This window comes from Naegleria lovaniensis, assembly GCF_003324165.1.
Source record: "Naegleria lovaniensis strain ATCC 30569 chromosome Unknown tig042, whole genome shotgun sequence".
Lineage (NCBI taxonomy): Eukaryota > Heterolobosea > Eutetramitea > Acrasida > Naegleriidae > Naegleria > Naegleria lovaniensis.
This window is the reverse complement of record NW_025407863.1, coordinates 215,122-238,819: the sequence shown is the minus strand read 5'-3', so window position 1 is coordinate 238,819 and position 23,698 is coordinate 215,122. Positions and strand designations below refer to the sequence as shown.

Here is a 23,698-nt window from a genome sequence, read left to right as displayed (position 1 = left end):
GAATTTCTAAATTTGATACAAAGGATTCAAGAAAGAGTCGTTATCTATTTTGTAAACCAAGTTTTTGAAAAAATGCAACATTCATCGTCGAACCATGTTCAACAAGGCTCTTCTTCCCAACCACCATCATCATCAACATCTTCATCACAATATCAAATTTCATTGCAGAATACAAATTCCGAAGCAAGCCATCCGAATGGAAATTTAGCCTCGGAAGACCATCATCATTCGGACACTTCATCACTTTCTAGACCTATTCCATCATCACCATCACCTTCTTTCCCCTCTGTTGTAATAAAGAATCCCTATGACACCCCTACGGATGAAAATGAAAATAGTTTCAGTGAGCAAGTCAAGAGGATCAATGTTCCGAAAATGACGGGTCAACATCATCACCCACTGCTTGAACATGTCGATACAAACGTGCCTACAGCCACACAACAGCACCAGGAGAGCAGTAGTGTGCACACAGCAGGTACTGCATCAGCTAAGCTGGGAGATGACAAGTTTTCAACCAAGCATACCATGACAGCATCCACGCCCACTAATTCACCATTTGTTAGAGGTAATGACTTTGAGCAATCGGGATTTCATTTTGGAGTTCCTGGAACACCAAGCGATTCATTTAGGAGGAGACCTGTGTTGAATGTTACTACAGTCAACCCACCCAATGCTCAACATCGAACCAATCAAATAATTTTGGAGCCTATTTCTAATACAACAGCTATTGGCAGTAGTCACGAGGATAAACATTCACAAAGTTTCACAAAAAAAGGTTCTATTAAAATTAATAGAGCTCAAAACAAAAATGCAGAAACTGCCTCTCCAATGAAAATCGGTGATGATGAATTGAAACCTTTTGGAACTGAAATTACTGTTGACGATGACGCGTATAGCACTGAAGAAGAGGCCTTAGTAGATACAGCTCCTCCTCTTGAGCATGACGATCAATCTTTTCGTGGAAATGACACTACACCCACTTTTTTAAGGCCTTCTGAATCGATGGAATCAATCAGTTCATTAGCTATGGATCCAACCTATCAACCTGAAATTTTATCCGACGAGTCCATGAAAAAATATATTGAGAATGAGTTGACTGCCGGTGGAACTTCTGTAATTGGACATTTGTTAAAAAGTGCACATGATGCGGCTACGAACATTGAAAAAAAGACTGGAATGTCACTTAAGGAAAGAATTCCACATGTGTTTTCTTCGAGTAGTCTTGAGCATCAAACAAAACCGTTCAAGTTTCTCAAAGGATCAGGAGATACAGCCGCCCCCATTTTACTTCCATCACAGAAGAGAACTCTAAGGTCATGGTTTCTAAAGCGTTCAAGAAATACTATGAGATTTAAGAAAAAGGAGCAGAAGTGGAGAAAAGAAAATTCAAAATACATTGAGGATGGTGACATGGAAGCAGGAGATAACGATTTTAAATTTGAAAATGATTCTACTACAAGTGATATGGAAGATGACACTGCACCAATTGAAGTTGAAAGAACACAAACTTGGCAAGAGAAGGTAATTGCCTCATTTAAATGGTTCTTTACTGGAAAAATTGAAAAGGTACAATCAAAGATATTGTATAAGGATCTTTCAGATGAGGATAGGAAGAAGGTTCATTCATTGCTTATTGGTAGGTGGAAATACATCGTTATATTTGCGATACTCATGCATATGGTATCAGATTTGGCTTACGCTCTATCTATTTACGGGTTGAGTACCAACCAGACAGAATTTCGTCTAACTCTCATCTCCACGTATTATGGAATTGATGCATATTTTTCTTGCACGGTATGTTTCACTCAAAATTGCGTGATATTAATTTGTTTATTATTTAGCCAAGGTTTGTTTTATTGTTATACAACAATCCAAAACTAAAATTTTTTTCAACGTTGATATTTATAGCGGAATTTGGATTGCATTCGGTCACAGACCTAACGCATCAAATGACAACATGTTTACCTACTTTGTCAAAATTGAGAGTCAAGCTGTAAATATGGACAAATTAACAAAATTAGATAAGGTTGCAAGTAATATTTCACATGGACACTACACGATTGATGACGCTCAAAAAGCGGTCAATGAAATTATTCGGCAACCTAATATTTATGCACATCCCATGATTGCATTATTTTTCCACTTTATAACACCAGGATTGTTTGTTATTTTGTGGAAAGGAAATGTTGCTGAAGTTTTCACATGTTTGATCGTGGGTTTAATCATTGGAGTCCTTAATTATTTTTGCTCATCCATGCCGTTTTTCGCATCTATTCTCCCTGCAGTGGCCTCAGTACTTGGAGGGTTAATTGGAATTCTCATGAAGTGGATATTATTTGATTACTATTATATTTCGGTTGCACTTTGTGGTATGTTGAAGCAGAAATAATATTAGAAATGCTAATTGTATCTCGTCTCATTACAGGCCTATGCACGTCTTATCAATTTCTTCCGGGTTCAATCATAACGACTTCTCTACAAGAGATTTCGATTGGAGCCTCTCTTTCAGGAATTACTCGTTTGACGAATGCTTTCAGTATAATTCTAAAACTAGGATTTGGATTAATTTTCACAGCCGGTATTGTACATCAAATACCAAAATTATCAGAGAGTGAATCAAATGACATCACAAGACAACCACTTGCAATTTGGGCAAGAATATTGGTGGTATTATTATTGACAACGGTGACAATGATTAGTCGTAAAGTACCTCAACACCTTCCTACAATGATTACCATTGCTATCACTTCTCTGACGGCACACTTGATCAACTATTTCTTGTCTTTCCTCCATATTGAAATTTCTACTGCCATTGCAGCAACTGTAGTTGGATTACTTGCAAATTTATACACGGTTATTTCTCATACACCTCCCGTTGTTGTGGCAGGTAAGTATAACAGTAGAGTTTTAAGCATTATGTGAAACAACAACTCAAAAGGTGTTTCTGTTTTAATGCTTTCACCTGGATCACTGAGCTATCGTGGAATGGCCTCTTTCATCTTGACAAGTAATACTCAGTCGAGCTTGACATTTTTCCTTGATGTGTTTTTGATTGGTGTGGCAATATTTGGTAAGTTTTTCATGATTGTGTGACAACTAATCAAATGGTCGTTGTAATATCAAACAACAGTTGGTCTAATGGTATCCAATCATGTGATTCCAATTCGCCAAAAGATCAACATTTAAAATCATCGTTTTCAAAGATTTACAAAATTTAAATGACAGCTAATAATAAAAAAATTACAAAAAAAATGCACAAACGTGTAAGAGGAAATCCCACGCAAATCGAAACAGTATGGAAGCGAAGGATCAAGATTGAGAACAATCAAATGCTTCTCATTTGTAATTATCTTACGAATAACAAGTACGGAGAGAATCAAAGCTCTAAAATTTCAAAACGAAGAACACAAAAGAAGAAAATTTCTCGTGTGGATGATGATGAAACCGATAGTGGAAGCACAACAGGAAAGAACGTTAGTGATTTGTACGAAAATACAAAATTTGCCGAGTATATGAATCATTTTACTTCTCAATGGGAGGTTTCACCCGAAGAATTACAAACGCTACAAGAGCAGGTCGAACAAGAACGGAAATTATTGAAACGAAAGAATTACTTGCTGGAGAATCAGGCCATACATGAACTTGAGAAGGAAAAGGAACATCAACAACTCTCTCAAACCATTCAATCCTCTCTAAAGATGATTGGTCTTCTTTCCAAACTATTGCCATCGGAAGCCGTTAAATCTTCTTCAACCATCATGCCTCCATCATCATCGGCCGTATCAAATCCAACAACAACATCATCGTCCACGATGGCCTCTCCACTTTCATTGTCCTCATCAACAACAACAACAACCCACGAGCAAAAGCCTTCCTCTGGTGTTGTTGCTGGCACATCATCGACCGAAGTAGCAGCCACTCTTGCTCCTTCCAATGTTAAACCTCACCCCGTTGCCGCAAACACAACCAACAGCACCACTGCAGCCACACAGCCATCCACTTCTGCTCTCCATTCTTCTTCAAATTATCATCAACATTCCATCATGTCTCATGGAGATCATCACTTGTTAATGCCCAGCACAAATTCACTTCCTCCTTTTCCTGCCATGCCTTCAGGTTCTGTCATGTCATCATCAGGAGCTAGTGGTTCGGGTCACATGACGAATCCCAACACAAATCTTACTCCAAATCTGTCGGAACAACCTTCATCAACACCCTACTATCCTACACCACCTAGTTTACCTCCTTCTTCTGCTATGATGACTCCTCCAATGCAACATCGACCTCCCTATCCGAGTAATCCACCACCACCACATCATAACCCTCCGATGAGGTTCCCTCCTCCACAGCAACACCTGTACCCACCCCCACCTCATCATTATCATCCACATCCTCCTGTATTTCCTCCACCTCCTTTCTATATGCCTGGCAATGCACCAAACACACAACAACGAAGAAAGAGGTAGAATGATGATCTATTTCACATCCATCAAAGCGTATGCATCAGTAAATAGGCCAACAAATTAATTAATTAAGGATCCTAATTGGATTATCTAAAAACATGCTAAAACACTTGACGTTTCACACAACTGACTGAAAATGAATTTTTGTAATTGCCCGAGCAGAAAACGAACAGGAGAAGACATGTCAACCGATTTATTGTTGTCTTGGGTTTACAGTAAATAAACGGTAGTACATGCCGTCCTTAATATTAATAATTGAGATATTACAAGCTAGAAGTTAAAATTCAAACTCATCTTGAGCTTCAGCAATTTCGTCTTAGTTTGCTTTTACTTTTAATTAGCAATTTGCTTGTTAAAGGTGTCAGTGAATTGAGCACTGTCTTGATTATCGGGAATGGATCTGGTAGTAATGGATGTTTTTGTGAAAGGGTTGAAGCAGCAGCCAGAATATTTGGATGTTCTGCGCTTTTTCTGCTAGGTAAATTATTCAACAGTTTGTTCTTCTTCTTCAGTTAGAGCAAAGTATGTTGTTTCAGCATCAAATTCTTCCGCCTCTTCTGCTTGTATGAGTTTTTCCACAGTGCGCAGGAAACAATTGTGTTACATTTAAGTTTGACTTTGGCGAGATTTAAGATCTCTTCTTTGGACATGTTAAAGCGAATTATCATCCTACTCCCTCCCACTTTCTTACCATATCTCATCACAGTTATAATCTTTTACTCAGATGACGAGACATTTGTAATACCTTTCCTAAAAGATAAATCAATAGGAATAGATGTTGTAACCACGATGTCTTGACCATTTTCTCTTGTTACTATACTGAAAGTTGAAAATAATGAATCATGGTATACATAAATAATCTTCACATGATCAGAACTTTCAGGAAATTCGTAAGGGTGTTGGTCATTTCCATAGGGAACAGTTGTCCAATGCAACACCATTATTATTTTCTTATTGATCTTTGCATTCACAAATCCCTCAATACCGAGAGCATTATGCTTAGCTGTTGGATGTGGTGACTCAAAGTATTTCTATCATTTCTTTTTGAATTAACACAAACGTTTGCACAATGTTCGACCAGTATCAAATGCTCATTACCATTAGCAATTACTGTATCACATTGCTGTTTTGATTGGTTATCGTTTGTTTTTGTTGCACAATCTTAACAGGAAAGTCCTTCAGTAAACTAGAAAAGGCGTTTTCAAAGGCAACTTGATAAAGAATCTAATTGACTCGTGAAATGGTCTGTCCAAAGTATTCACCAACCCAATTTGTAATAGCCACACAGGAATGAAGGGAAAAAACGTTTTTTGATTGCTTCATGGACGATAAGATACCCAAAAAAGTCTCCCTATCAGGTGCTTGTAGTCTTTCAATTGAATCTATTTCATCCATAATCATTATCACCTTCTTGTCTTTAAATGGCCCTTGTTTAGCAAACAAATACAGTAGATTGTTTTCTGTGTATTTGGTTTCCAATTTGAGCCTGGGAATTAATGAATTAACAACAAGAGAAGTCTTTCCTGATTGGCTTGGTGCTATCAAAATGCAAAATTCCCCTCTTTCAATTCTTGACATTAACTCTTGTTCCACGAACTTGGTCTGTTCAATGTACTTGTTTGTGTCTACAAGTCCATTTATGCATAAAGACTTGGATTGTTTCATGTCTTCACAAAGACTAGATTTTTCTCTCTCTTCTCTATTTGACTCAGTGTTGTTTTTCTCCTGCTGGCAATGGTTGTTTATTTGATGAATCGTCTAAGCAAAGTGTGAAATTTTCTAATTTGCTGTCCTTTCTCTAGCAATTTGCTTCTATTGGTTCGCTTCAATAGCAGTTCCTGGAATGCATAGCTGTCAACATAAGATTGGTGTGGCTTTGAGGCTTCTGCTTGTACTTTGATATGCTTCAAACAAGGCACAATGTGGTCATTCATGTTGTATTGGCTGTAGGATGGCAAAATGGTTGAGGCAGGCATCGATACCAAATGATGATGAGCATTGTTGAGATCTAGAGTCATTTTGATCGTTGGTTGCGCCTCAAGAAGGTGAGAATAGTCATGCTTGTTGGGAACTTGTTGCAATTTTTCATTAATTGCTTCTCTAATCTTACTCAGAGTGTCCTCCTTTGTCCAATCTCCAAGAACATGGAAAAAATCTTCCTTAATGTCAAACAAATATCGCACAGGAGAGTTTTCTAGAACTTCTCTTACTTCCTGGATAGGTACAATATGTTTGTTTCTATAATATAATATAATTTTTCACATTACACACATTTTATATCAGAAAAAATTAAAAAAATTCTAAAATATATGAAACAATGACACACTTACTTGTAAGACACACACGAAGACACACAGCACTCCAAAGGCGACAAAATAAAATCATCAGTTTTTGGTACTGTTATAGTGAGACTTGTGTTTCCTTTTTCCAATTCCTTTGTTGCTAAATCTATCACATCATTCATGTAAGGAATGTTTTGAGATTTGTAATATTGATTAAATCCAAGACACTTTCCATGAATATAACTCATAAACCATGTGCACATGGCGAGATAATCAATCACAATATGAGATGTAGATTCATCTTCGTATACTCTTAATTTCACTTTTTTCATCGCAGAGAGATGCTTTTCTACTTGCTCTTCAAAGAAGAAGGAAAGAAATTGATTAAATTTTTCTTTGGTATCAAAATGGTGGATTCTCGCTTTCACTTGCTCATACAAGTCTCCATACTCGTGTGAGAAGAAAATTTTCTTGCATGCATTCTTAAATGCCTCGGTCTTACTTGATCCCTCACTCTTCACTAAAACAGACTCTCCCACTCTGAGTGTTAATTTGTGGATTGCAGGTTCAATGATTTCATATTCCTCAACTGCTTGTCCCATGTTCAAAAGTGTCAGTAAAAAGGATAACACATGCTTGACGGGAATGTTATGGATGCTATTTTCAGACACATCAAGTGCAATGACGTCAGGTGTTTTCTGTTTTTTGCTTGGGTCTTCTGCCTTTTTGACACCATAATGAAGTTTCAAAAGAAAGGGAATATTAATTTTCATATGATGTGGATTTTCCACGTCAAAATCAATTAGAAATTGCCGTTCTCTTTCTTTGTGATTCTGTTGAATGTAAATGTATTCATCCAAGTATTGCTTCGGTTCGTAGCGTTTAAGCCTTGAAATATAATCGTTACCACTAAGCATGGATAAGAATGTAATATCCTTAATTACCCTTGAAAGTTCTTGGTCAGAGGTTGTGTTACATTGTGTAGCAATAATGTTCTTTAGCTTGGTAATATCGTATAAATGATAGGTACTTGGCATGTCTTTCACGAGTGTCACATGCCTGTGAGGTGGTAAATTAAGAGCAAACAGTACAAAATCTGAATCTCCTGATATGATCAAATCTCTTTTAGGATGTCTTTCTTTTGTGTTTGTAGCGTAAATGTGTTCTATAATTTTGAATTCACCCTCACCTTCTCTTTCAGCAGGTGACAAATAGAACGTGAGACCTTTCGAATGTTTTGACTCAAATTTTCCTGATCCTAGCAGTATAGCTCCTAAATGACCCAACAATAGATATGTGTCTTCCATAAATATAGTTCCAGGGACAAACCAGGTGGAGCTTATTGCCTTTTTTTCTTTTCTCTCGTGGATAACATTTTTCTGAATCAAATCTAGATAAATCTTTTGCACGGGTGTGAGTTGAACAGTTTCATCATACTCTGAAATATTCAAAAACGAAACAAAAGTATTTCCTGCATTTGTTGTTGGTGAACTTAGATATCGTCTGGATTTTTGAGTAAGTAATTTGCTTCTAGGTGCAGGTCCGTCAATTGCTATAAAAATTGATTCTCGCATATGAAAATGATTTAAATATCGCATCACTTGATCCAAAACTACAGTATTAAACACCATTTTAGTCTCAATTGGTATTTCCGATTGTTGATCCGTTGAAATGAGTTCTTCGTCCTCAATTTGAATTTCTTCAACATTTCCTTCTTCATCCTCGAATTCAATGCTCGTCGAGGATTTACTCAACAATTCATGCTTCTTTTTTAATTTCATTATTTTCTTTGAGCCATGTGTTGCTTTATAGAGCAATGTATTGAAATCAAAATAAATGTTATCATAAGTATCCCATGACGGAATAGATTTTGATTTTCTATTATTCCTCAACCTCTCCTTGACGGTAACATAGGATTCTCCGAAAAGAGATGCAAGAGTTTTATAAAATTGAGAAATTCCCATGTTGATGATGATGATTCCGAATTCGTTCAACGTTTTTATGGAAAAATTAAACTAAACTTCAATATTTTTTTTATTATTCACAGTGGTTAACTGGATCATATTAACAAGAAATTGATTGGATGGTGTAATAGTTTTGGAACAATAATTTAAAGAGATCATGATACGTTGAATCTTGATCAAAGGCATTGAGCTTGAAAAGTTTTCACATGAAGAGGAGTTAAATGAGGAGCCAATACTTGATAAATTTCATTTTCTTCTGGAGTAAGGCAATGATTCCATTCCATTTCTAGCCATTGATTAAAATCTGTACTTGTCATTGATGTGGAAGAGCTCATGTTCAAGGAAGATTCATCCTTTGAGGAAGAGACACTCTTCATATTATTCGTGTGAACACTTTTCAAATCATCATTCTTCGCCTCACTGTGAGTCGTGGAAATAATATTTCGAATATTCAATTTGGAACTCTTATGCCAAATCACATGTTTGATACCATTGGATAATTCGTCGTTGGAGAGTTGATAGGCTTGTTTCTGTAGTTGAATGTGTGAAGCATGATGAGTGGCTGTACTAAAGGTAGGAGTGAAAGTAGAACTACTGTCCTTCAATTGTTGATACTTGACACAACACTTTTCAATAAGGGATGGAAAACAATGATAATCAACAGAACTGACAAGTAAATCTCCAAAGAATAGCTCACTATGGTAAGGTTTGTTGCAGAAAGTTTGAATAAAGCTATCTCGTTGAGTTTTTTCGCACAATTTGTGATTACAATCAGGATGGTAATAGAGTGCACACAAATATTTGAACCATTCTGAGCTCGAATCAAATGCTTGTTGAGAAAGGAGTGATTGAAAGATGGGTGGAATTTTCAATTGTTCAAACTTCAATGTTTGTGCATTCATGGAGGATGCAAGTTCGACTCTTTTGGAAAATCTTAATTGCCATAAATATGCTTGAGAGTTTAAGAGTGTGATATCTCCTGTCATTCCTCCAAAACAGGATCTAATAAATAAAGATCTAAGAAGAGTGGATTCTATTGAGGTCATGGGAAGATTACTGTTTTGAAATAGAGAATTCACTTCATCTTCATTGATAAATTCCTCAATTTGATTGAGATTTTCTCTAAATTTCACATTGGAAATATCATAAACCATTTGTAAACATGCATCCACAAACAGTTTTGGGATGACAATTGATTCCTCATTTGAAAAATTCTTTCCACTGTAAAACGTCATCATCCAAGCAACAAGAGAAGTCATTGGATGTAAAATAGCATCTTCAACAATAATGATATGAATTCTTCTGAGAAATTCCAAAAAGGAAAATTTGTAAATCATGACAGCAGCAATTCTTACACTAGATTCTGCCTTTCCTAATCGAACTGTTTTTTGCAACGCTGATTTTAAGAAGGAAAGAGAAAATTGAGGAATTTGTCTTTTTGTTCCAGTCGTGGATGCAATAACAACAAGGTGAGACTTTTTGTTTTTGATTGGAACTGAAACATGTGCACAAATCATCGAGTCCTGAAAACATGAAATGGCACAATTCAATTGGAATGTCACCTTCTTATTCTTAATATTCATTTCAGAAGAAAGTTGTGTGTTGACTTTTTGAAACAATGGAGGAGGAGTAACACTTGATGAAGAATGATTATTTGTGACTTGAATATCTTCCACTTTCAATATGGGCATTTTATCAGAGAACCATTTTTCGGAAGGTGCTTGAATGATCTGAGAGGAATGTTTTTCATGTTTGGTTTGTTTGGATTTCTTTTCGTGAGGAGATGATGATGATGATTGTTTGAAATAATTGGTAATACTTTTTTGTTTGACAATGTGCGCTTTGGAAGTGTCGAGTGAGAGGCTTGCAAATTTATTTTCCTTCAAGGAGAGTATGAAGGAGCAGCAAGACTTGCCTGAAGGAGAAGAGGCTGTGTCATCATCATCCACGATTTCGATTATTTGGTCTTGTTTACGTTTTTTCATTTTTTTCATTTATTTTTAACGGCTAGTTTTGTTCGAGTGTTTTTGGAAGTAAAATTTCAAAAAGCACAATCGAACTGTTTTTCACGTACGAGAGGATGAATTCTAAGCCAGATATCATCTCTCTCTTCATTCAAAATCGTATTTGTAAATACAAGATCCTTCTGAAATGTACAGACTTCCTCGTTTGTAATACAGACCTGTCATTTCACAAATATTGTCTACAATGATTTCTTTTCTGAGCGATCCACTTTCAGTGAGAACCAAAATTCGTCCCTCCTTCGTCAGTTGCTTGAATTCGTACATGGACACATAAATATTGCCCTCATCATCACATGCAAGACCCATTGGACCAAAGCTGCCACTGAGTTGATGAAACACACTTGAATGATACACCCCATTCACATGAACGAATCTCAAAATTCGATTTCGCATCGTTTCTGCTACGTAAATAATGTCTTCATTTTGAGGGGATAGTACAATGCTGCTTGGGAATGCGAGACATTCGTAGGCCAATGCTTGGATCTGCTTAAAATCAGGCGATATGCAAAATACAGAACCTTTTGGATTCTCCAGTGATGTCTCTCCGAGAGGTCCGCTGTATTAAAAGTTCCAAATACAATACATGATGAAATTAAATTCTCTATCAACCACAGTATTCCGACTTGTCTGACCTACCTATCCGTGAAGAACATGCGTCCTTTTGAATCACATACAATATTATTCGGGCCAGTAAACGGCTTTCCTCTATATTCTCTTTTCACTACTCCTAACTGATTATTCTCAGGATCCAGTTGTTTAATGCACTGATCTGCTCCATCCGCTACATACAACACTCCTTCATTATTAAAACAAATCCCGTTCGGACCAATTCCTTTCGTTAATACAATAGGTGTTTGAGCTCGTTCATGATGAGGCAACAAAAACACCTCTCCATTCATTGAGCAGAAACATAAATTGGACTGTGCATCAAAGGTCGGTGCAGTAATGGTGGAACCCTTAATTTCTACAACTTTTTCCATTTTTTTTTAAATTGAAAATTTGATGCTGTCCACTCACTTCTTCAGATCTTATCTTCTTAATATGCCTATGGTCACTTTACATCTGCCTTCGGCGATGGCCGTGCAGTTTGCTTTGCTTTTTTGCATGGACAACTTCTTTGACATTGGCCTGTACATTCCCATTACCTTTTCTTGGGTAGGTTGTCTTCATTGATTTGGCTTTCAAATTCCTTTTGTGCTTGTATTCGGGATGAACAACTTATGTGGATTCTCTACATATTTCTTCCTTTGTAGAATATTCTTCAATCCTTCTTTCTCTTCTTGTCATAGCCTGCTCTACTCTACTCATTCTTTACTTTGAATAGTCTGACATGTTGAATATCATCAGACTCTGTGGCTACTTCCGTCATACGACTGGGAAAATCATAGCGTTTTGAAGCCATTTTGCAGATAGAGTTGTTGAAAGACTCATTTGCCTGGGTATTCGCTGATTTCATATAACGTGAAGAATGTTCAGCCAGTTCATCAAACACTTTTTGCGAAGAACTGATCCAATTGGCTTTAGAATTCTTACACTGTTCGCCATCACCATAACACTCATCGTGATCACCACACCAATGTTTAACATTTGCCTTTAGCATAGTTTTCAGCACAGTAGAATTGTTGTTGGCCACAGAAACAGCTACTTTGAACGCCTCTGTACTTCAGATGATTGGAATAAACGCAACGGTTTTTTTTGTTTTCCATCAACTACTTCACGTCAAGACTTCGTAATGTGGAGAATCATAGATGACTGTCTCTATGACGCACTTGTTGTATTCAGGTCGTTTGATGATGTTTATTTGTGACTTGCCACCATTGTAAGTTGCGAATTTTACTTCGTCTCTGTTGATTCAAAATTAGTCATGACAAACATGATGGCTAGAATATCTTGAAAGGTTGCTCGTAATCTTTCGTAATCCTGGAACTGATAAAACAGAGACACCTTAATGTGATGTGGAAGTTTGGGTGATCAGAACAGCCTAACGCTGACCATTAAGCCTCTGAAAGTAGCTTAACTTACCGTCAGATCCCAGCGAAAAATTTTAAATTTAAAAACAAAATTTTACAAAAAATTTCCTTTTCTGGTTCGACCTTAAGATTGTCAATTTAATGTCATCAAAGAAGTGTCACATTACATGTTTGGAACGCTATCGAGATTTGGGAATCCGGCAAAACAGTCAGCTTCAATTCCACATTCATTGACTCCACGCTTAATCTTGAAAAAGCCGTCCAAACCCCAATCAGCAGACCACTAGAAATTATGATTCAATAAACCGTTCAATGCTCGATAATCATCTTCAACAAAATTACACTTACAGAGTTTGCAACCAACCAATACTTGACTCCATTTTCAATACCATAACCAACAATCTTGACGGCATGACCACCCAAGAAGGAACCAGTTTCATGAGCTATTATGTGAGTTCACGTATTTTCACATCAATAAAAATCAAATGCAATTCATGGTTAAATATATGAATGATCACGTTCACAAGGATATTGTCCAAACAACACTTACTATAGACTCCACTCTTGTACTAAACAACCGTCACCATAAAATCACAAAATCCATCATGGTTACAAGTCAATCACATCAAAAAACTCCACTACTTACGGACATCTAAATGAATTATTGTTCGCACAAAACCCCACGTTAATACAGAACCAAAAACACTGAAGTACTTACAAAATCTTGATAAACAGAAAATCCTGTCTGAACTGGTCCGTTGGTAACAAGTTCATTCATAATCTTCTCTTCCTTAATAAAGAAACCACCAATAGATCCAACTTCATACCATGTCTTGGCCTTGTACTTTTGAGTGTTAATATCAATGTTGGTACCATTGCAATACTTTGGACAACTTGGAGCAACTCCATTTCCACTGACGTAAGGCATGCATGAATCAGGAACAATACCAGTATGTTCGAGGTACATCCAAGCTATTTCATGTTTGATCAAGAAGAAATTGTTGGTGACACAAATTGAAATGATTTGAAAACATACCAAGCCACAAAATTCCTCCCTGTGAGATTTGTGAGAATATAAATGTTATTTTTTCCCATTGCCAAAGGTGTGATCAAAGTTGATCAAACATCACAGTGTCGCATGTGTCAGTTGTGAAATTAAATTCCACAAATCTACTTACGTCACATCCATTGTTGTACCAATTGCAAGAAACCTAATGAAAGTTCAAATTCAATAAACACACAACCGTGGGTGTCAATGACATTAAAAATTTTCACAACAATATTCACACAAACATACCAAATCTAATGGAACATGATTGTCATTTTAAAACATGATTGTTGTGGTGTACGTACCTTGTGGTGACAAGACAACATTCACCTTTTTTGGTTGATTCAATGTAGCAATACAGAATCGATCTGACAATACCTCAGAGGCAGAAAAAGCCCAACAAGATCCACATTGTTGTTGATTACGAATTGGATGAATACAGGTTGGCCATTGTTGACGAGCATCAAAATTATCTGGGAGTGCTGATGCTTGTCCTTGCTTGGCAGCATAGTATTGGTTGACGAGAGCCATTTCATCTTCCGAGTAACGGATGGTTGGCTTCAAGCCTTTGAGACCCAACATCTTTTTGACATCACCAATAGTTTTACCGACAAATCTCTTATTGATTCCGGATTCCCAAGTAGTACGTTTTCTACGAATGTGTCTGATGATATCTAAATTCAAAGCAGGAGAAGAATCATCGTCTTGAACTAATAATTTAGCATGGAGGAGAGCAGCTGCTGCAACCAAAAGCAAAAAGCACACCAACAGGAGTTTGCAAGTTTCATATTTTTGAGTGATGCTCCGCGTCTTCGGAGGTGAGGCCCCGATGAAATTCTCAAGCATTCAAAGATAAAAAATCTGTGACCTTGCATTCAGTCATTATCCATGCTGATCGTTAAATTACACTCCTGTATTGAAATTAGGGTAACCCTATTTTATGTAATTTTAAAACTAATTGAAAACAAGGGTCCTTTTCAATTTCTTTTTTTGTGCTTTCTGTTTGAGTTGAGTTAAATGGTCTTGAATTTTCTTGGAATGATGGCTCGAGCAACATTCTCTTGGTGGAGATTGTGGAGGAATGACATAGATAGGTAAATCTGAACGTCCGTGGTTTGGAAATGCAGATCCCAAATTCAAGGTTATTTTCGGTGGTGTTCCTGGACTCTTTTCTGGTGAGTCTAAAAAGTTGATGTTGTTTGGAGGGGAGGAATGAAGTCTTTGCAACGGGCTCAAGAACTTTCTCATGTCACGAGGTTGTTTTACATGAAGTGATGTTGGTAAGGAGAATTCTTCTCGTTGCAAGACTGTGTTTCTCTTTCTCACAACGGGAACCGTTTGGGTGGCTTGAAGAGTGGCTCGATTCCTCAATGGTTGTGAATGAGGTGTTGCATTTTCTTTTTTCAAATAAGGAGATGCTCCAATCCTCAGAGCATCTGTACCAATGGCTGATGAAGACGTACGTGTTGCAGCGTTCATGCTTGAATGCAAAGAATCTCTTTCGTCGACAGCTTTCATTTCAACGGTTAACAATGATGAGGAACATTTTAGCTGTTTTTTCGGATTTGTTTTTTTAAATAAGGGAGATTGATATGTGGGTGTAAGGTATTGACGTGTGTTGGTGTTGGTATGCGAAGTGGAGGAAGAAAACAAAGTATCGGGAATTTGATCTTTCAATTCATGAATTACTTCATGTTGTATGGAAGAAATTGGAGCGGTTGATGATGATGATATTACATGGGAAGAGGGTGCTGAATTTGATACATTAAGGGTGGGTGAGGTAATAGAAGAATATGCGGCGGTTGCTTCGTTCGATCTTGAAATCAAGGTTAATGTCTTGGGAGGAGAAGATCCAGTGGAAGCTCTTCGTTTTGAGTTCTCAAAGCACGAATAATTGGAGAGAAGCTTTCTTCGTGCAATCTCTCTTCTGCAGAAAGCGCACAATCTACTATACTCACTCCAATGTAGATCATCAATATTTGGAACCCTCTCCCGACAACTGCATTCACTAAGAAACGATGAGGAGGATGCACTTCCCATCCGAAGCTTTAAAGAAATTTTTTTAAGGATTAGTTCTCAACGACGAACGAAAATGAGAATCATCATCTTTTGGATCCTTCACTGCTCGGAATCTCGATATCCTTAATGATCAAGCATGAACATCTATTAAGGAAGGAGCTGAGCCTCTAAAAGTGTGTTGTTTAATTCGATAGATCAGCACCAGCTCCCCAAAAAAAATGCCCAAAAAGCCTTCAATTCATTCCGTTGAGAAACAAATTCTTGAACACAAAGTGAATGTTCTCTCCAAGATTGGACAAGAGAGAAATCAATATGGCTACAAAAAGTATCGGGAACGTGAAATGATAGCTCAACAAAAACCATCCATGTACCTCCGATATAAACATTTATATAATAAGGATTTGGCTCAAGAGGAAGATGATGTGTTTAAATCATCCGGAGGAATTGATTCCAAAGATGATTTTTTGCAAGAAATTATCAATCCCGATAGTTCAAAGAACAATGAAGAGGATGACTTTTTTATTGATCCTGAAAAGATGAGTAAAAAGAAGGAGAAGAAGCTTGCCAAGCAATTAAAATATAAACAATTTGAAGAAAAGAAATTTACGACATTGGATGGAGAAGTGATTAATTTTAATGACGCTTCCGAAAAGGGCAATAAGAAGAGAAAGAGAGAATATGGAGAGAATGTGAACACTCCTGATTTACAAACTCAAAAGCGACTGGATCCAAAAAGTTACAAGAGAACGTCAATTTTATTCCAATACCACAAAAGTCAAACAAATTGTTGAAGAAAAAGAAGCTGAAAAAACAACCCGAAAACTCGGAAGATGAATAATTTATTTGGAAAATATTGACAACCGATCATGGTTCTTTCATCACTTACACACCATTTTGCTAGAATGCTTGGTATGAAGTATCAACAGCTCGTTTCTTTGAAAACTTGACTCGAAGAAAGCATATACAAAGAATAGTACCAGCGCATAGAATAAAGAGGCCTAACAAGGAGCCAATAACAATTGGAGCAATAAAGCTAACGGAGTTTTCAATACAGTGAGAAGGTCTGACAGGTTGGCCGACTGACATTAAAAAACCAGGATTGCACTCTGTGACACGACAAATATCAGACAAGTAACCATTAATGCATTCTCGAACTCCAACTCCATTAGGCACGTCACAACCTTGATTCTGACTGCATTGCAGGGATTGCTCAATTGCGACAGCAGAAATGTTAAAAGTTGTGCCGCTTGTTCTGCTCGTCATGGTTCCACTCAATTTTGAAAAAACACACAAATTTCCCAAGGTCCTCACTTGAGAGGCGTCTAATTTCAGTGAAAAATCATAGAGCGTTTGTTGGAAAGTCATGTTTCCATTCCACACGTCTCTAAAATATCGTCCATTCATTGAAAATGTTTCCGAGTATGCAAACCAATCATAGGTTTCTTTGATGAGAATAGTTTCTGTTGTCATTGCAGCACCATTGACATTGAAGATTGTAAAATCCCACTTTCCAATCACATGACAATGTTGTTCCAAGTAATACTTGATTGCGAGGAACGAGTCTCCGTCTCTCAGCAATCCATTATGAGAATTAAACGAAGAAATTCTTTGCGTAGCTTCCAATCCATCAAGCATTGCAGAGGTAAACGTTGCTACTCCATCTCCACTTGTATAATCTCCCATCGAATATTTAATTTGTGAAATGTTTGAAATGGTAAGGGATCCATCTGATTCTAATTGAATACCAGTTCCTGTTAATGAAACACTGAGTGCAGTTCTTCTTCCTTCTCCAAAAATATTATAGAAATATCTTGGTTGAAACGATCCATAAATATCTTTTTGAAAATTATATATCTGTCTAATGACAGAATTTTCAAGCTTGTAACTCAGAATATCAGCTCGAAATGGAACAAGTTCTGATTGTACATTTCCATTCATTTCACTTGTATATTCAACCTTATTGTCTTTGAGAAAAGTGTCAATGGCTTCAATCATTGTTTGATCTTTCACATCGACACCGTTCACACTAATTTTACCCTCTCCATTATTTCCTTTCAAGCTCAATGCCATTCTCTCATAGAATGCAATACTTCCTAAAGAGACACTCCTCACGACCAATTCATTCAATTTAAAATTATTTAAATTATTTCCAAATAATGAAGAAACAACCCAATCCTTTCCAGTTCCTTGCCAAGGAGAACCAAATGCAATATAAATATTCACATACGATGAAAGAGAACCATCTTCAACAAGAGAAGATTTTGTAATATAACCTCCCATGCTGTGTGAAATAATATTGACCTTATTTGATTTGGTTTTTGAAGCAATTGTTTTCACATAGGATGCAAGTCCCAATGCTGTTTTAGTAATGGATTGTCTCCAATCGTATGGGAATGCAAACAATGTTTGTCCTTCTTCATATCCTAATGAATTTTTTAAATAATTAATCATGTCATGAAAATAGAAACGATCTGGACCATTTCCTTGTAAAGATCCAGGATTTAAATTGTCAATAGCAAAGAGACCTGATCGATCCATTGGAGATGTTAAATCCCATCTGAATTTTATCATTACAAATGATTTTCATTTTGATTTTAAAATTTTCAAGTAAACAAATACAATATTACAAATATAATATATGGTCGATATATTATTCAAATATTGTCGAGTATGTTGTATATATGCATTGATTTTCTCAAAAATCACTTACTGTTCATCATCTGCAACAAATGATTGCATTGTATTTGAATTAATAATTTTACATGATAAATACATGAAATCTTGTGTGGAATTTGGATACGATTCATAGAGATGTTTTACAAGTTTACCAGAATTTCTGTCTGATGCTGAAATAATGCTGGCAGCATATCCGGGAACGAGAATGAGTGGAATTTGAGGTTTTAATTGTTGTTCTTGATGAAGAGAAAGAGTGGCAATAACGAATGAAGTGTGAAAAAAGAGTATATACAATGCTAGCGATAGAAAAACAAGTAGTGAGAAAATACTATTCGCTACTGAGACGGATTTCGGCCTTGTCATCGTGATGTGAAAAATTGTGTAAGTATAGAGGAACTTTTTGAATATTGATGATGGCAATTTAGAAATGATAATAAATAATTTATAATATATGATGAAGTTATTCTAGACAATGACAGAAATGTCTTTCAATTTTTTGTGAGAGGAATTTGTGTTACAATATTTTCGTAGGTTCAACAATTTTCTACTTTTTCACTTTCAATGCCAAACAGATAGCATTAATGCAGTATCGAAGTTTAGTTTTGTCACGAGGTCCATCACTGAATACATGGCCCAAATGAGAGTGACAACTATTGCACACCACTTCCACTCGTTCCATTCCAAGAGTACTGTCGATAATGTAACCAATGGCTTTGGGTGCAACAGGAGCCCAAAAAGATGGCCATCCCGAGCCTATTTCATCATCATCACGAAGAATTTGATCGTAAGATTAGATCCACAAGCTGAGTAAAACATTTGAATCACTTACCCGAATCAAAAGACGTCTTTGCATTGAACAAAGGAGCATCACAAGCTGAACAATGAAAGACTCCTTCCTCTTGCTGATTTTGTTTTAATTGATCCTTGAATGTTTTATAGCCTCCACAAAACGATGGTTCGGTTCCGGCTCGTCTCAGCACTTCATACTGTTTGGAAGTTAAGATCTTCTTCCATTCTTCATCGGTTTTTTGGACTGTAGGAGGAGGAAGTTGATTTTCGTCCTCTACAATGACAGATTCATCCGTTTCTACTTGCTTGAGTAATTGTCTTACTTGGTCCGTGTAACCCATGATGAAAATAATCGCGCTGCGTGGTAGTAAGATGAGGGAAGAGGATGATCTAGTAGCGATCAGAAGCTTAACCAAATTGAATTCGATTCAAAAAACAAAAGAGAGAAACTTTTTTTACGTTGGATTTGACCATCATTGATCACCACAAGCCTTTGATTGTATCAACGATCGCAGCGATAGGTTCATCATCAAGTATACGACTGAAAATAATATTGAATGTATTCGGATTCATTTGGAAATTAATCCTTCCGAATTGCTCCTCTCTCATCCTCAACGACAATTCCTGTTCAAGCCATTCAGGAGTTTGCTTTTCAAAAATATCATCAACCGAATACAAATTGGTTGTATTTCTGGTTCATTCGTTTTACAGTTATTGTTGTTCACCTGTAATCCTCTGATCAGTTCCTAATTTCTCCAAAAACAAGCTCTCTTTTATCTCTCATCAAATTCATAACGCGATGAACCCTGAAGCAGCAACGTTTCAAAAAATGGCCCAAAAGCCGATGGTTGCCTACGGGCTCGATAATTTTCGATGTGATAGTGATGATGACGAGGAAACACAAGAAAAGCCAAAGATTGAACTCAATCCTGTTGAACAAAAACCTATTCCACCCAAGAATGAGTTTACTTCTAATTTACAAATTTTGAGAGTCGAAACTCATTATGATCTCTCTACGCCGTTGGCTCAGAAAGCGAGTAAGTAGTAGTGGCAATTGTGAGAGAACTGAACATCATTGCTCACCGTTCATCATTATCACGGAATTTGAAAAATCGAATATGATATCTTCTCGATCAACAGTAAAAGGAACTTCATCAGGACACACACAAACGTTCTACATTGGCCCAAATGGACTAATTTTCAACGATGACGACTCTTCCAATGATGCTAAAAAGAACATGAATATTCCATATGACGATTTGGAATGTTACAAAATGGGACTAGGGGCTGGTGCTTTCGGATCTGTTGTACTCGCAAAACACAAACAAACAGGTCAAAAATTTGCCCTGAAAACTATTAGAGAAAGAAAAGGAGATAATGTATTCTCAGACGACGATGAATCAGATCAAAACAAATTGATTTGGGCTGAATTCAAAGCCATTTACGAAAGTGATCATCCTAATTTACTCAAAGTGCACAATTGTTATTTCAGAGATTATTGTTTTTATATGTTGTTAGATTTTTGCAATTGTGGAAGCTTGAAGGACGTATTCAAAATCACAGAGGGAACCACGGAGCGAATGATGTCTGTAATTGTGGAGAAGATCCTAAAAGGTTTAAACTATTTACAAAAAGAGAAGCATATCATTCACAGAGATATCAAACCAGAAAATATTTTGGTGGATTATGACCTGAACACCCAGCACGCAGAGGTAAAGATTGGAGATTTTGGTTTATGCGGACACAAAAAACTTGACATCAACTCTGATTTAGGAAAGACCATGTTCAATACTGTGAACGGTACAACAATTTATCTATCGCCTGAAAGACTTCAAGGATGCTCGTACAATTACAACTCCGATATTTGGAGTTTGGGCGTATTAACTATTGAATTGATGACAAAAGTTCATCCTTTGAGCACTCTTCCAACACTCTCCCATTTTGACATTGTAGACAAGCTTGAAAATATACAGAATGATATCTCTGAAATAATAGAAAAATACAATGAAACCACGGAAAAGAAGTTGAGCCCAGAATTCAGAGACTTTGTCTTAAAATGTTGCGAGCCTGAAAAAAACAAACGACCATTTGCTGATGAACTTCTCCGCCATCCATGGATTACCAAGTTTAAGGACGGAAAAAATAATGAAGAATTATTCTCGCTGTGGCTAAAACAATTTTTCATCAAGAAAAAGAGCATCACTAAATAAGACTAGCAATACGTCGAATTGGACAATGATTGGAGAAACTCGTTTGTCGAACACAATAACTAGAATATGTACAACTTTACTCATTGATGACATTTACGTGTAATTCGAAATGGTGTGAAAGCGTTAATCATGTGTAACAGGACATATCACTACTAACATGTACGATCCCTAAACTCATCCTTTCTAAACTCGAAACTATTATTATTATGTTACAAGATATCCTTCTCTCTATATCTCAACAAAGTATTTCTGATTGAGTCTAAGGCTGTGAAGTTTTGTCTCTTCTCCATCTCCTCAAATATCAACTTGAGGTCGTCAATCGAGAAAATGTTTGTTTTCCGATCAACCGTCACTCCCTTCGATTCCTGTTCCTCTCTTTCAAGCAAATGCCCAATAGTATTGAAAATATGCATGGATTTCAATAGCCCCAATTGAATGACATCACGATCTCCAAAAACATCACACAGAGTCTTGTATGACAATTTCATTGCATATCCTGAAATTCTGTCGAGAATGTAAGGCAATTCCTTATCTCTGTTTTTAACACATGTGAGCACAAACTTGACCATGTGATACTCTCGATCTTCTTGAGTCTCACAATTACCAATTAATCTTTTGAGAACTTGCAAAGTATGAGGATTCATGGAAGGAATGCCTAAAAATCCCTCAAAGAAAATATTTGGGCAATTCAAAATGAAGTATTTGAATCGTGAGTAGAAGTATCGCTCTACCAGTTGGTTTTCAGCGGATTGCTCCATTTCTTGCTCTTCCTTATCGATAATTGGTAACAAGGTCGCTTCTTCCTTGTCAGTCTCTTCGAACACACGAATTGGAATAGAATTTAACTCGAGAGACAATTTGTTGAACGACTCGGTCATTTCCTCAATGTACAATCTCTTCATTTCTACAATCTTCTCCATCACATAGAAGAACACATTTGGAAGATCCTTCTCAACTGCAATCTCAATCATATTGTCCATCTTCAAGACCTTTTCTTTAGCATCCAAAGGACATGTATGACTCTGTAAATAATCACTGAACAAGGTGTTTGCAGAATTTAAATAATCCAAATGAATCATTTCACCCAATAGAATTGAGAACAAATCAATATGATGGAAAATACTGTAAAATTTCATATCTGTGAATTGAAGAATTTCACCAACATCTCTCGTATTGAGAGTTCTAAAGACAGCATAGGTCATGAAAGGATGTTTCAACACTTCCCACAAAATTCCTTCACAGCCGTGTTGAGCAGCCAACACTTGCAAGATTGGAGAGCAGTGAATGAAGAGAGAAATGTTGTACTTTTGAATCAATTCTGGAAGTTCTTTTCTGGTTTGATCTTGCTTGTTTTTACTTCTTAGATGTTACATGTGTTTGATGGTCAGCATTGATGATTTTCATACACTCTTGAAACTTACCCTTTGATCCAATTCACTAAGTACGTATGAACAACCTTTTCATTACCAAGAAAGTGATTTTGTAAAACTGCTTCTCTTGCAGCAGAGTTCACCAAACTGAATTGATATTTGAAACATTCATAAGGTGTGAAAAACTTGGTGATCTTCTTGAATACATCAAAGAATGGATCGGAAGTGGTCAATGGGCCAGGTGCTTCAATGATATCTTCCAACTGAACAGGAATGTATTCAGAAGAGGTTTTCAATTTTGGTTTCTCTGCCAGATGTGACGCATGAACCTTCTTGGGAATTTTATGAGAAGTTGTGTCGTGAACATGATGATGATGATGTGCATTCTGTTGCACGAGTGGTTTATCAGGCATTTTGAACAAAGTCGAGTACTGAAGTTTTTAACATGTTGAACAAGCAAAATCATGAGCAGCAAAAAAGGTTCTCAAGAATGGAAGCTGTTAAAGGAAATTTCACAAATTGAGAGGAGGACACAAAAATATGCATTGCCCTTTTATTTTACAGTTTCTGGTGTACCATGGTCTTTGGTTGTGTTCATTTGTTAAAAAAGATCAATTAATTAATTTCTTCATTGTTTTGTTGGACAACTTTTTGGGTGGTTTCTGTAAAATGGTGATCGAATTCCAATAACATTTGCAACAATGTGTTGCTATTCTCATTTCACGTGTGAATTGAGAATTAGTTGTTGCTCGTCTTTGGAATCTCTCAAGAGAGAATAATGATTACAAAATCTCACTTTGGACGCGCGAGGACTGAACCGACCTAGCGGCCAATTCCCCAAATTAAGACAAATTCGATGCATTGTAATTGCAAACTCAACTCC

At 36.7% G+C, this 23,698-nt stretch overlaps 12 protein-coding genes across 12 annotated transcripts; 4 read left to right on the top strand and 8 right to left on the bottom strand.

Moving 5' to 3' along the window:
- Positions 1 to 72: 72 nt before the first annotated feature.
- On the top strand, positions 73 to 3,186 carry C9374_010328 (uncharacterized protein; the record flags this gene model as incomplete). The annotated part of the gene is made up of 7 exons (XM_044685860.1): positions 73 to 1,636; positions 1,688 to 1,794; positions 1,842 to 1,846; positions 1,909 to 2,369; positions 2,426 to 2,887; positions 2,939 to 3,070; positions 3,131 to 3,186. 7 exons carry the CDS (start codon positions 73 to 75, stop codon positions 3,184 to 3,186), a joined length of 2,787 nt encoding a protein of 928 aa, XP_044544128.1.
- Positions 3,187 to 3,251: 65 nt separating this feature from the next.
- Positions 3,252 to 4,466, top strand: C9374_010327 (uncharacterized protein; the record flags this gene model as incomplete). The annotated part of the gene is made up of 1 exon (XM_044685859.1): positions 3,252 to 4,466. The coding sequence occupies one exon, from the start codon at positions 3,252 to 3,254 to the stop codon at positions 4,464 to 4,466; it is 1,215 nt and encodes a 404-aa protein (XP_044544127.1).
- Positions 4,467 to 6,205: 1,739 nt separating this feature from the next.
- C9374_010326 (uncharacterized protein) lies at positions 6,206 to 8,709 on the bottom strand (the record flags this gene model as incomplete). Its single annotated transcript, XM_044685858.1, has 2 exons — positions 6,206 to 6,701; positions 6,794 to 8,709. 2 exons carry the CDS (start codon positions 8,707 to 8,709, stop codon positions 6,206 to 6,208), a joined length of 2,412 nt encoding a protein of 803 aa, XP_044544126.1.
- A 176-nt stretch (positions 8,710 to 8,885) lies between these two features.
- Positions 8,886 to 10,694, bottom strand: C9374_010325 (uncharacterized protein; the record flags this gene model as incomplete). Its single annotated transcript, XM_044685857.1, has 1 exon — positions 8,886 to 10,694. One exon carries the CDS (start codon positions 10,692 to 10,694, stop codon positions 8,886 to 8,888), a length of 1,809 nt encoding a protein of 602 aa, XP_044544125.1.
- A 126-nt stretch (positions 10,695 to 10,820) lies between these two features.
- Positions 10,821 to 11,713, bottom strand: C9374_010324 (uncharacterized protein; the record flags this gene model as incomplete). Its single annotated transcript, XM_044685856.1, has 2 exons — positions 10,821 to 11,289; positions 11,370 to 11,713. 2 exons carry the CDS (start codon positions 11,711 to 11,713, stop codon positions 10,821 to 10,823), a joined length of 813 nt encoding a protein of 270 aa, XP_044544124.1.
- Positions 11,714 to 12,866: 1,153 nt separating this feature from the next.
- C9374_010323 (uncharacterized protein) lies at positions 12,867 to 14,597 on the bottom strand (the record flags this gene model as incomplete). The annotated part of the gene is made up of 9 exons (XM_044685855.1): positions 12,867 to 12,986; positions 13,052 to 13,146; positions 13,254 to 13,272; positions 13,350 to 13,355; positions 13,422 to 13,675; positions 13,740 to 13,758; positions 13,882 to 13,914; positions 14,001 to 14,005; positions 14,057 to 14,597. 9 exons carry the CDS (start codon positions 14,595 to 14,597, stop codon positions 12,867 to 12,869), a joined length of 1,092 nt encoding a protein of 363 aa, XP_044544123.1.
- Positions 14,598 to 14,705: 108 nt separating this feature from the next.
- Positions 14,706 to 15,791, bottom strand: C9374_010322 (uncharacterized protein; the record flags this gene model as incomplete). The annotated part of the gene is made up of 1 exon (XM_044685854.1): positions 14,706 to 15,791. The coding sequence occupies one exon, from the start codon at positions 15,789 to 15,791 to the stop codon at positions 14,706 to 14,708; it is 1,086 nt and encodes a 361-aa protein (XP_044544122.1).
- A 197-nt stretch (positions 15,792 to 15,988) lies between these two features.
- Positions 15,989 to 16,561, top strand: C9374_010321 (uncharacterized protein; the record flags this gene model as incomplete). The annotated part of the gene is made up of 1 exon (XM_044685853.1): positions 15,989 to 16,561. The coding sequence occupies one exon, from the start codon at positions 15,989 to 15,991 to the stop codon at positions 16,559 to 16,561; it is 573 nt and encodes a 190-aa protein (XP_044544121.1).
- A 106-nt stretch (positions 16,562 to 16,667) lies between these two features.
- Positions 16,668 to 18,809, bottom strand: C9374_010320 (uncharacterized protein; the record flags this gene model as incomplete). Its single annotated transcript, XM_044685852.1, has 2 exons — positions 16,668 to 18,327; positions 18,481 to 18,809. 2 exons carry the CDS (start codon positions 18,807 to 18,809, stop codon positions 16,668 to 16,670), a joined length of 1,989 nt encoding a protein of 662 aa, XP_044544120.1.
- Positions 18,810 to 18,990: 181 nt separating this feature from the next.
- On the bottom strand, positions 18,991 to 19,576 carry C9374_010319 (uncharacterized protein; the record flags this gene model as incomplete). Its single annotated transcript, XM_044685850.1, has 2 exons — positions 18,991 to 19,199; positions 19,276 to 19,576. 2 exons carry the CDS (start codon positions 19,574 to 19,576, stop codon positions 18,991 to 18,993), a joined length of 510 nt encoding a protein of 169 aa, XP_044544119.1.
- A 488-nt stretch (positions 19,577 to 20,064) lies between these two features.
- On the top strand, positions 20,065 to 21,445 carry C9374_010318 (uncharacterized protein; the record flags this gene model as incomplete). Its single annotated transcript, XM_044685849.1, has 2 exons — positions 20,065 to 20,272; positions 20,376 to 21,445. 2 exons carry the CDS (start codon positions 20,065 to 20,067, stop codon positions 21,443 to 21,445), a joined length of 1,278 nt encoding a protein of 425 aa, XP_044544118.1.
- A 209-nt stretch (positions 21,446 to 21,654) lies between these two features.
- Positions 21,655 to 23,228, bottom strand: C9374_010317 (uncharacterized protein; the record flags this gene model as incomplete). Its single annotated transcript, XM_044685848.1, has 2 exons — positions 21,655 to 22,801; positions 22,867 to 23,228. 2 exons carry the CDS (start codon positions 23,226 to 23,228, stop codon positions 21,655 to 21,657), a joined length of 1,509 nt encoding a protein of 502 aa, XP_044544117.1.
- Between the last annotated feature and the right edge of the window lie 470 nt (positions 23,229 to 23,698).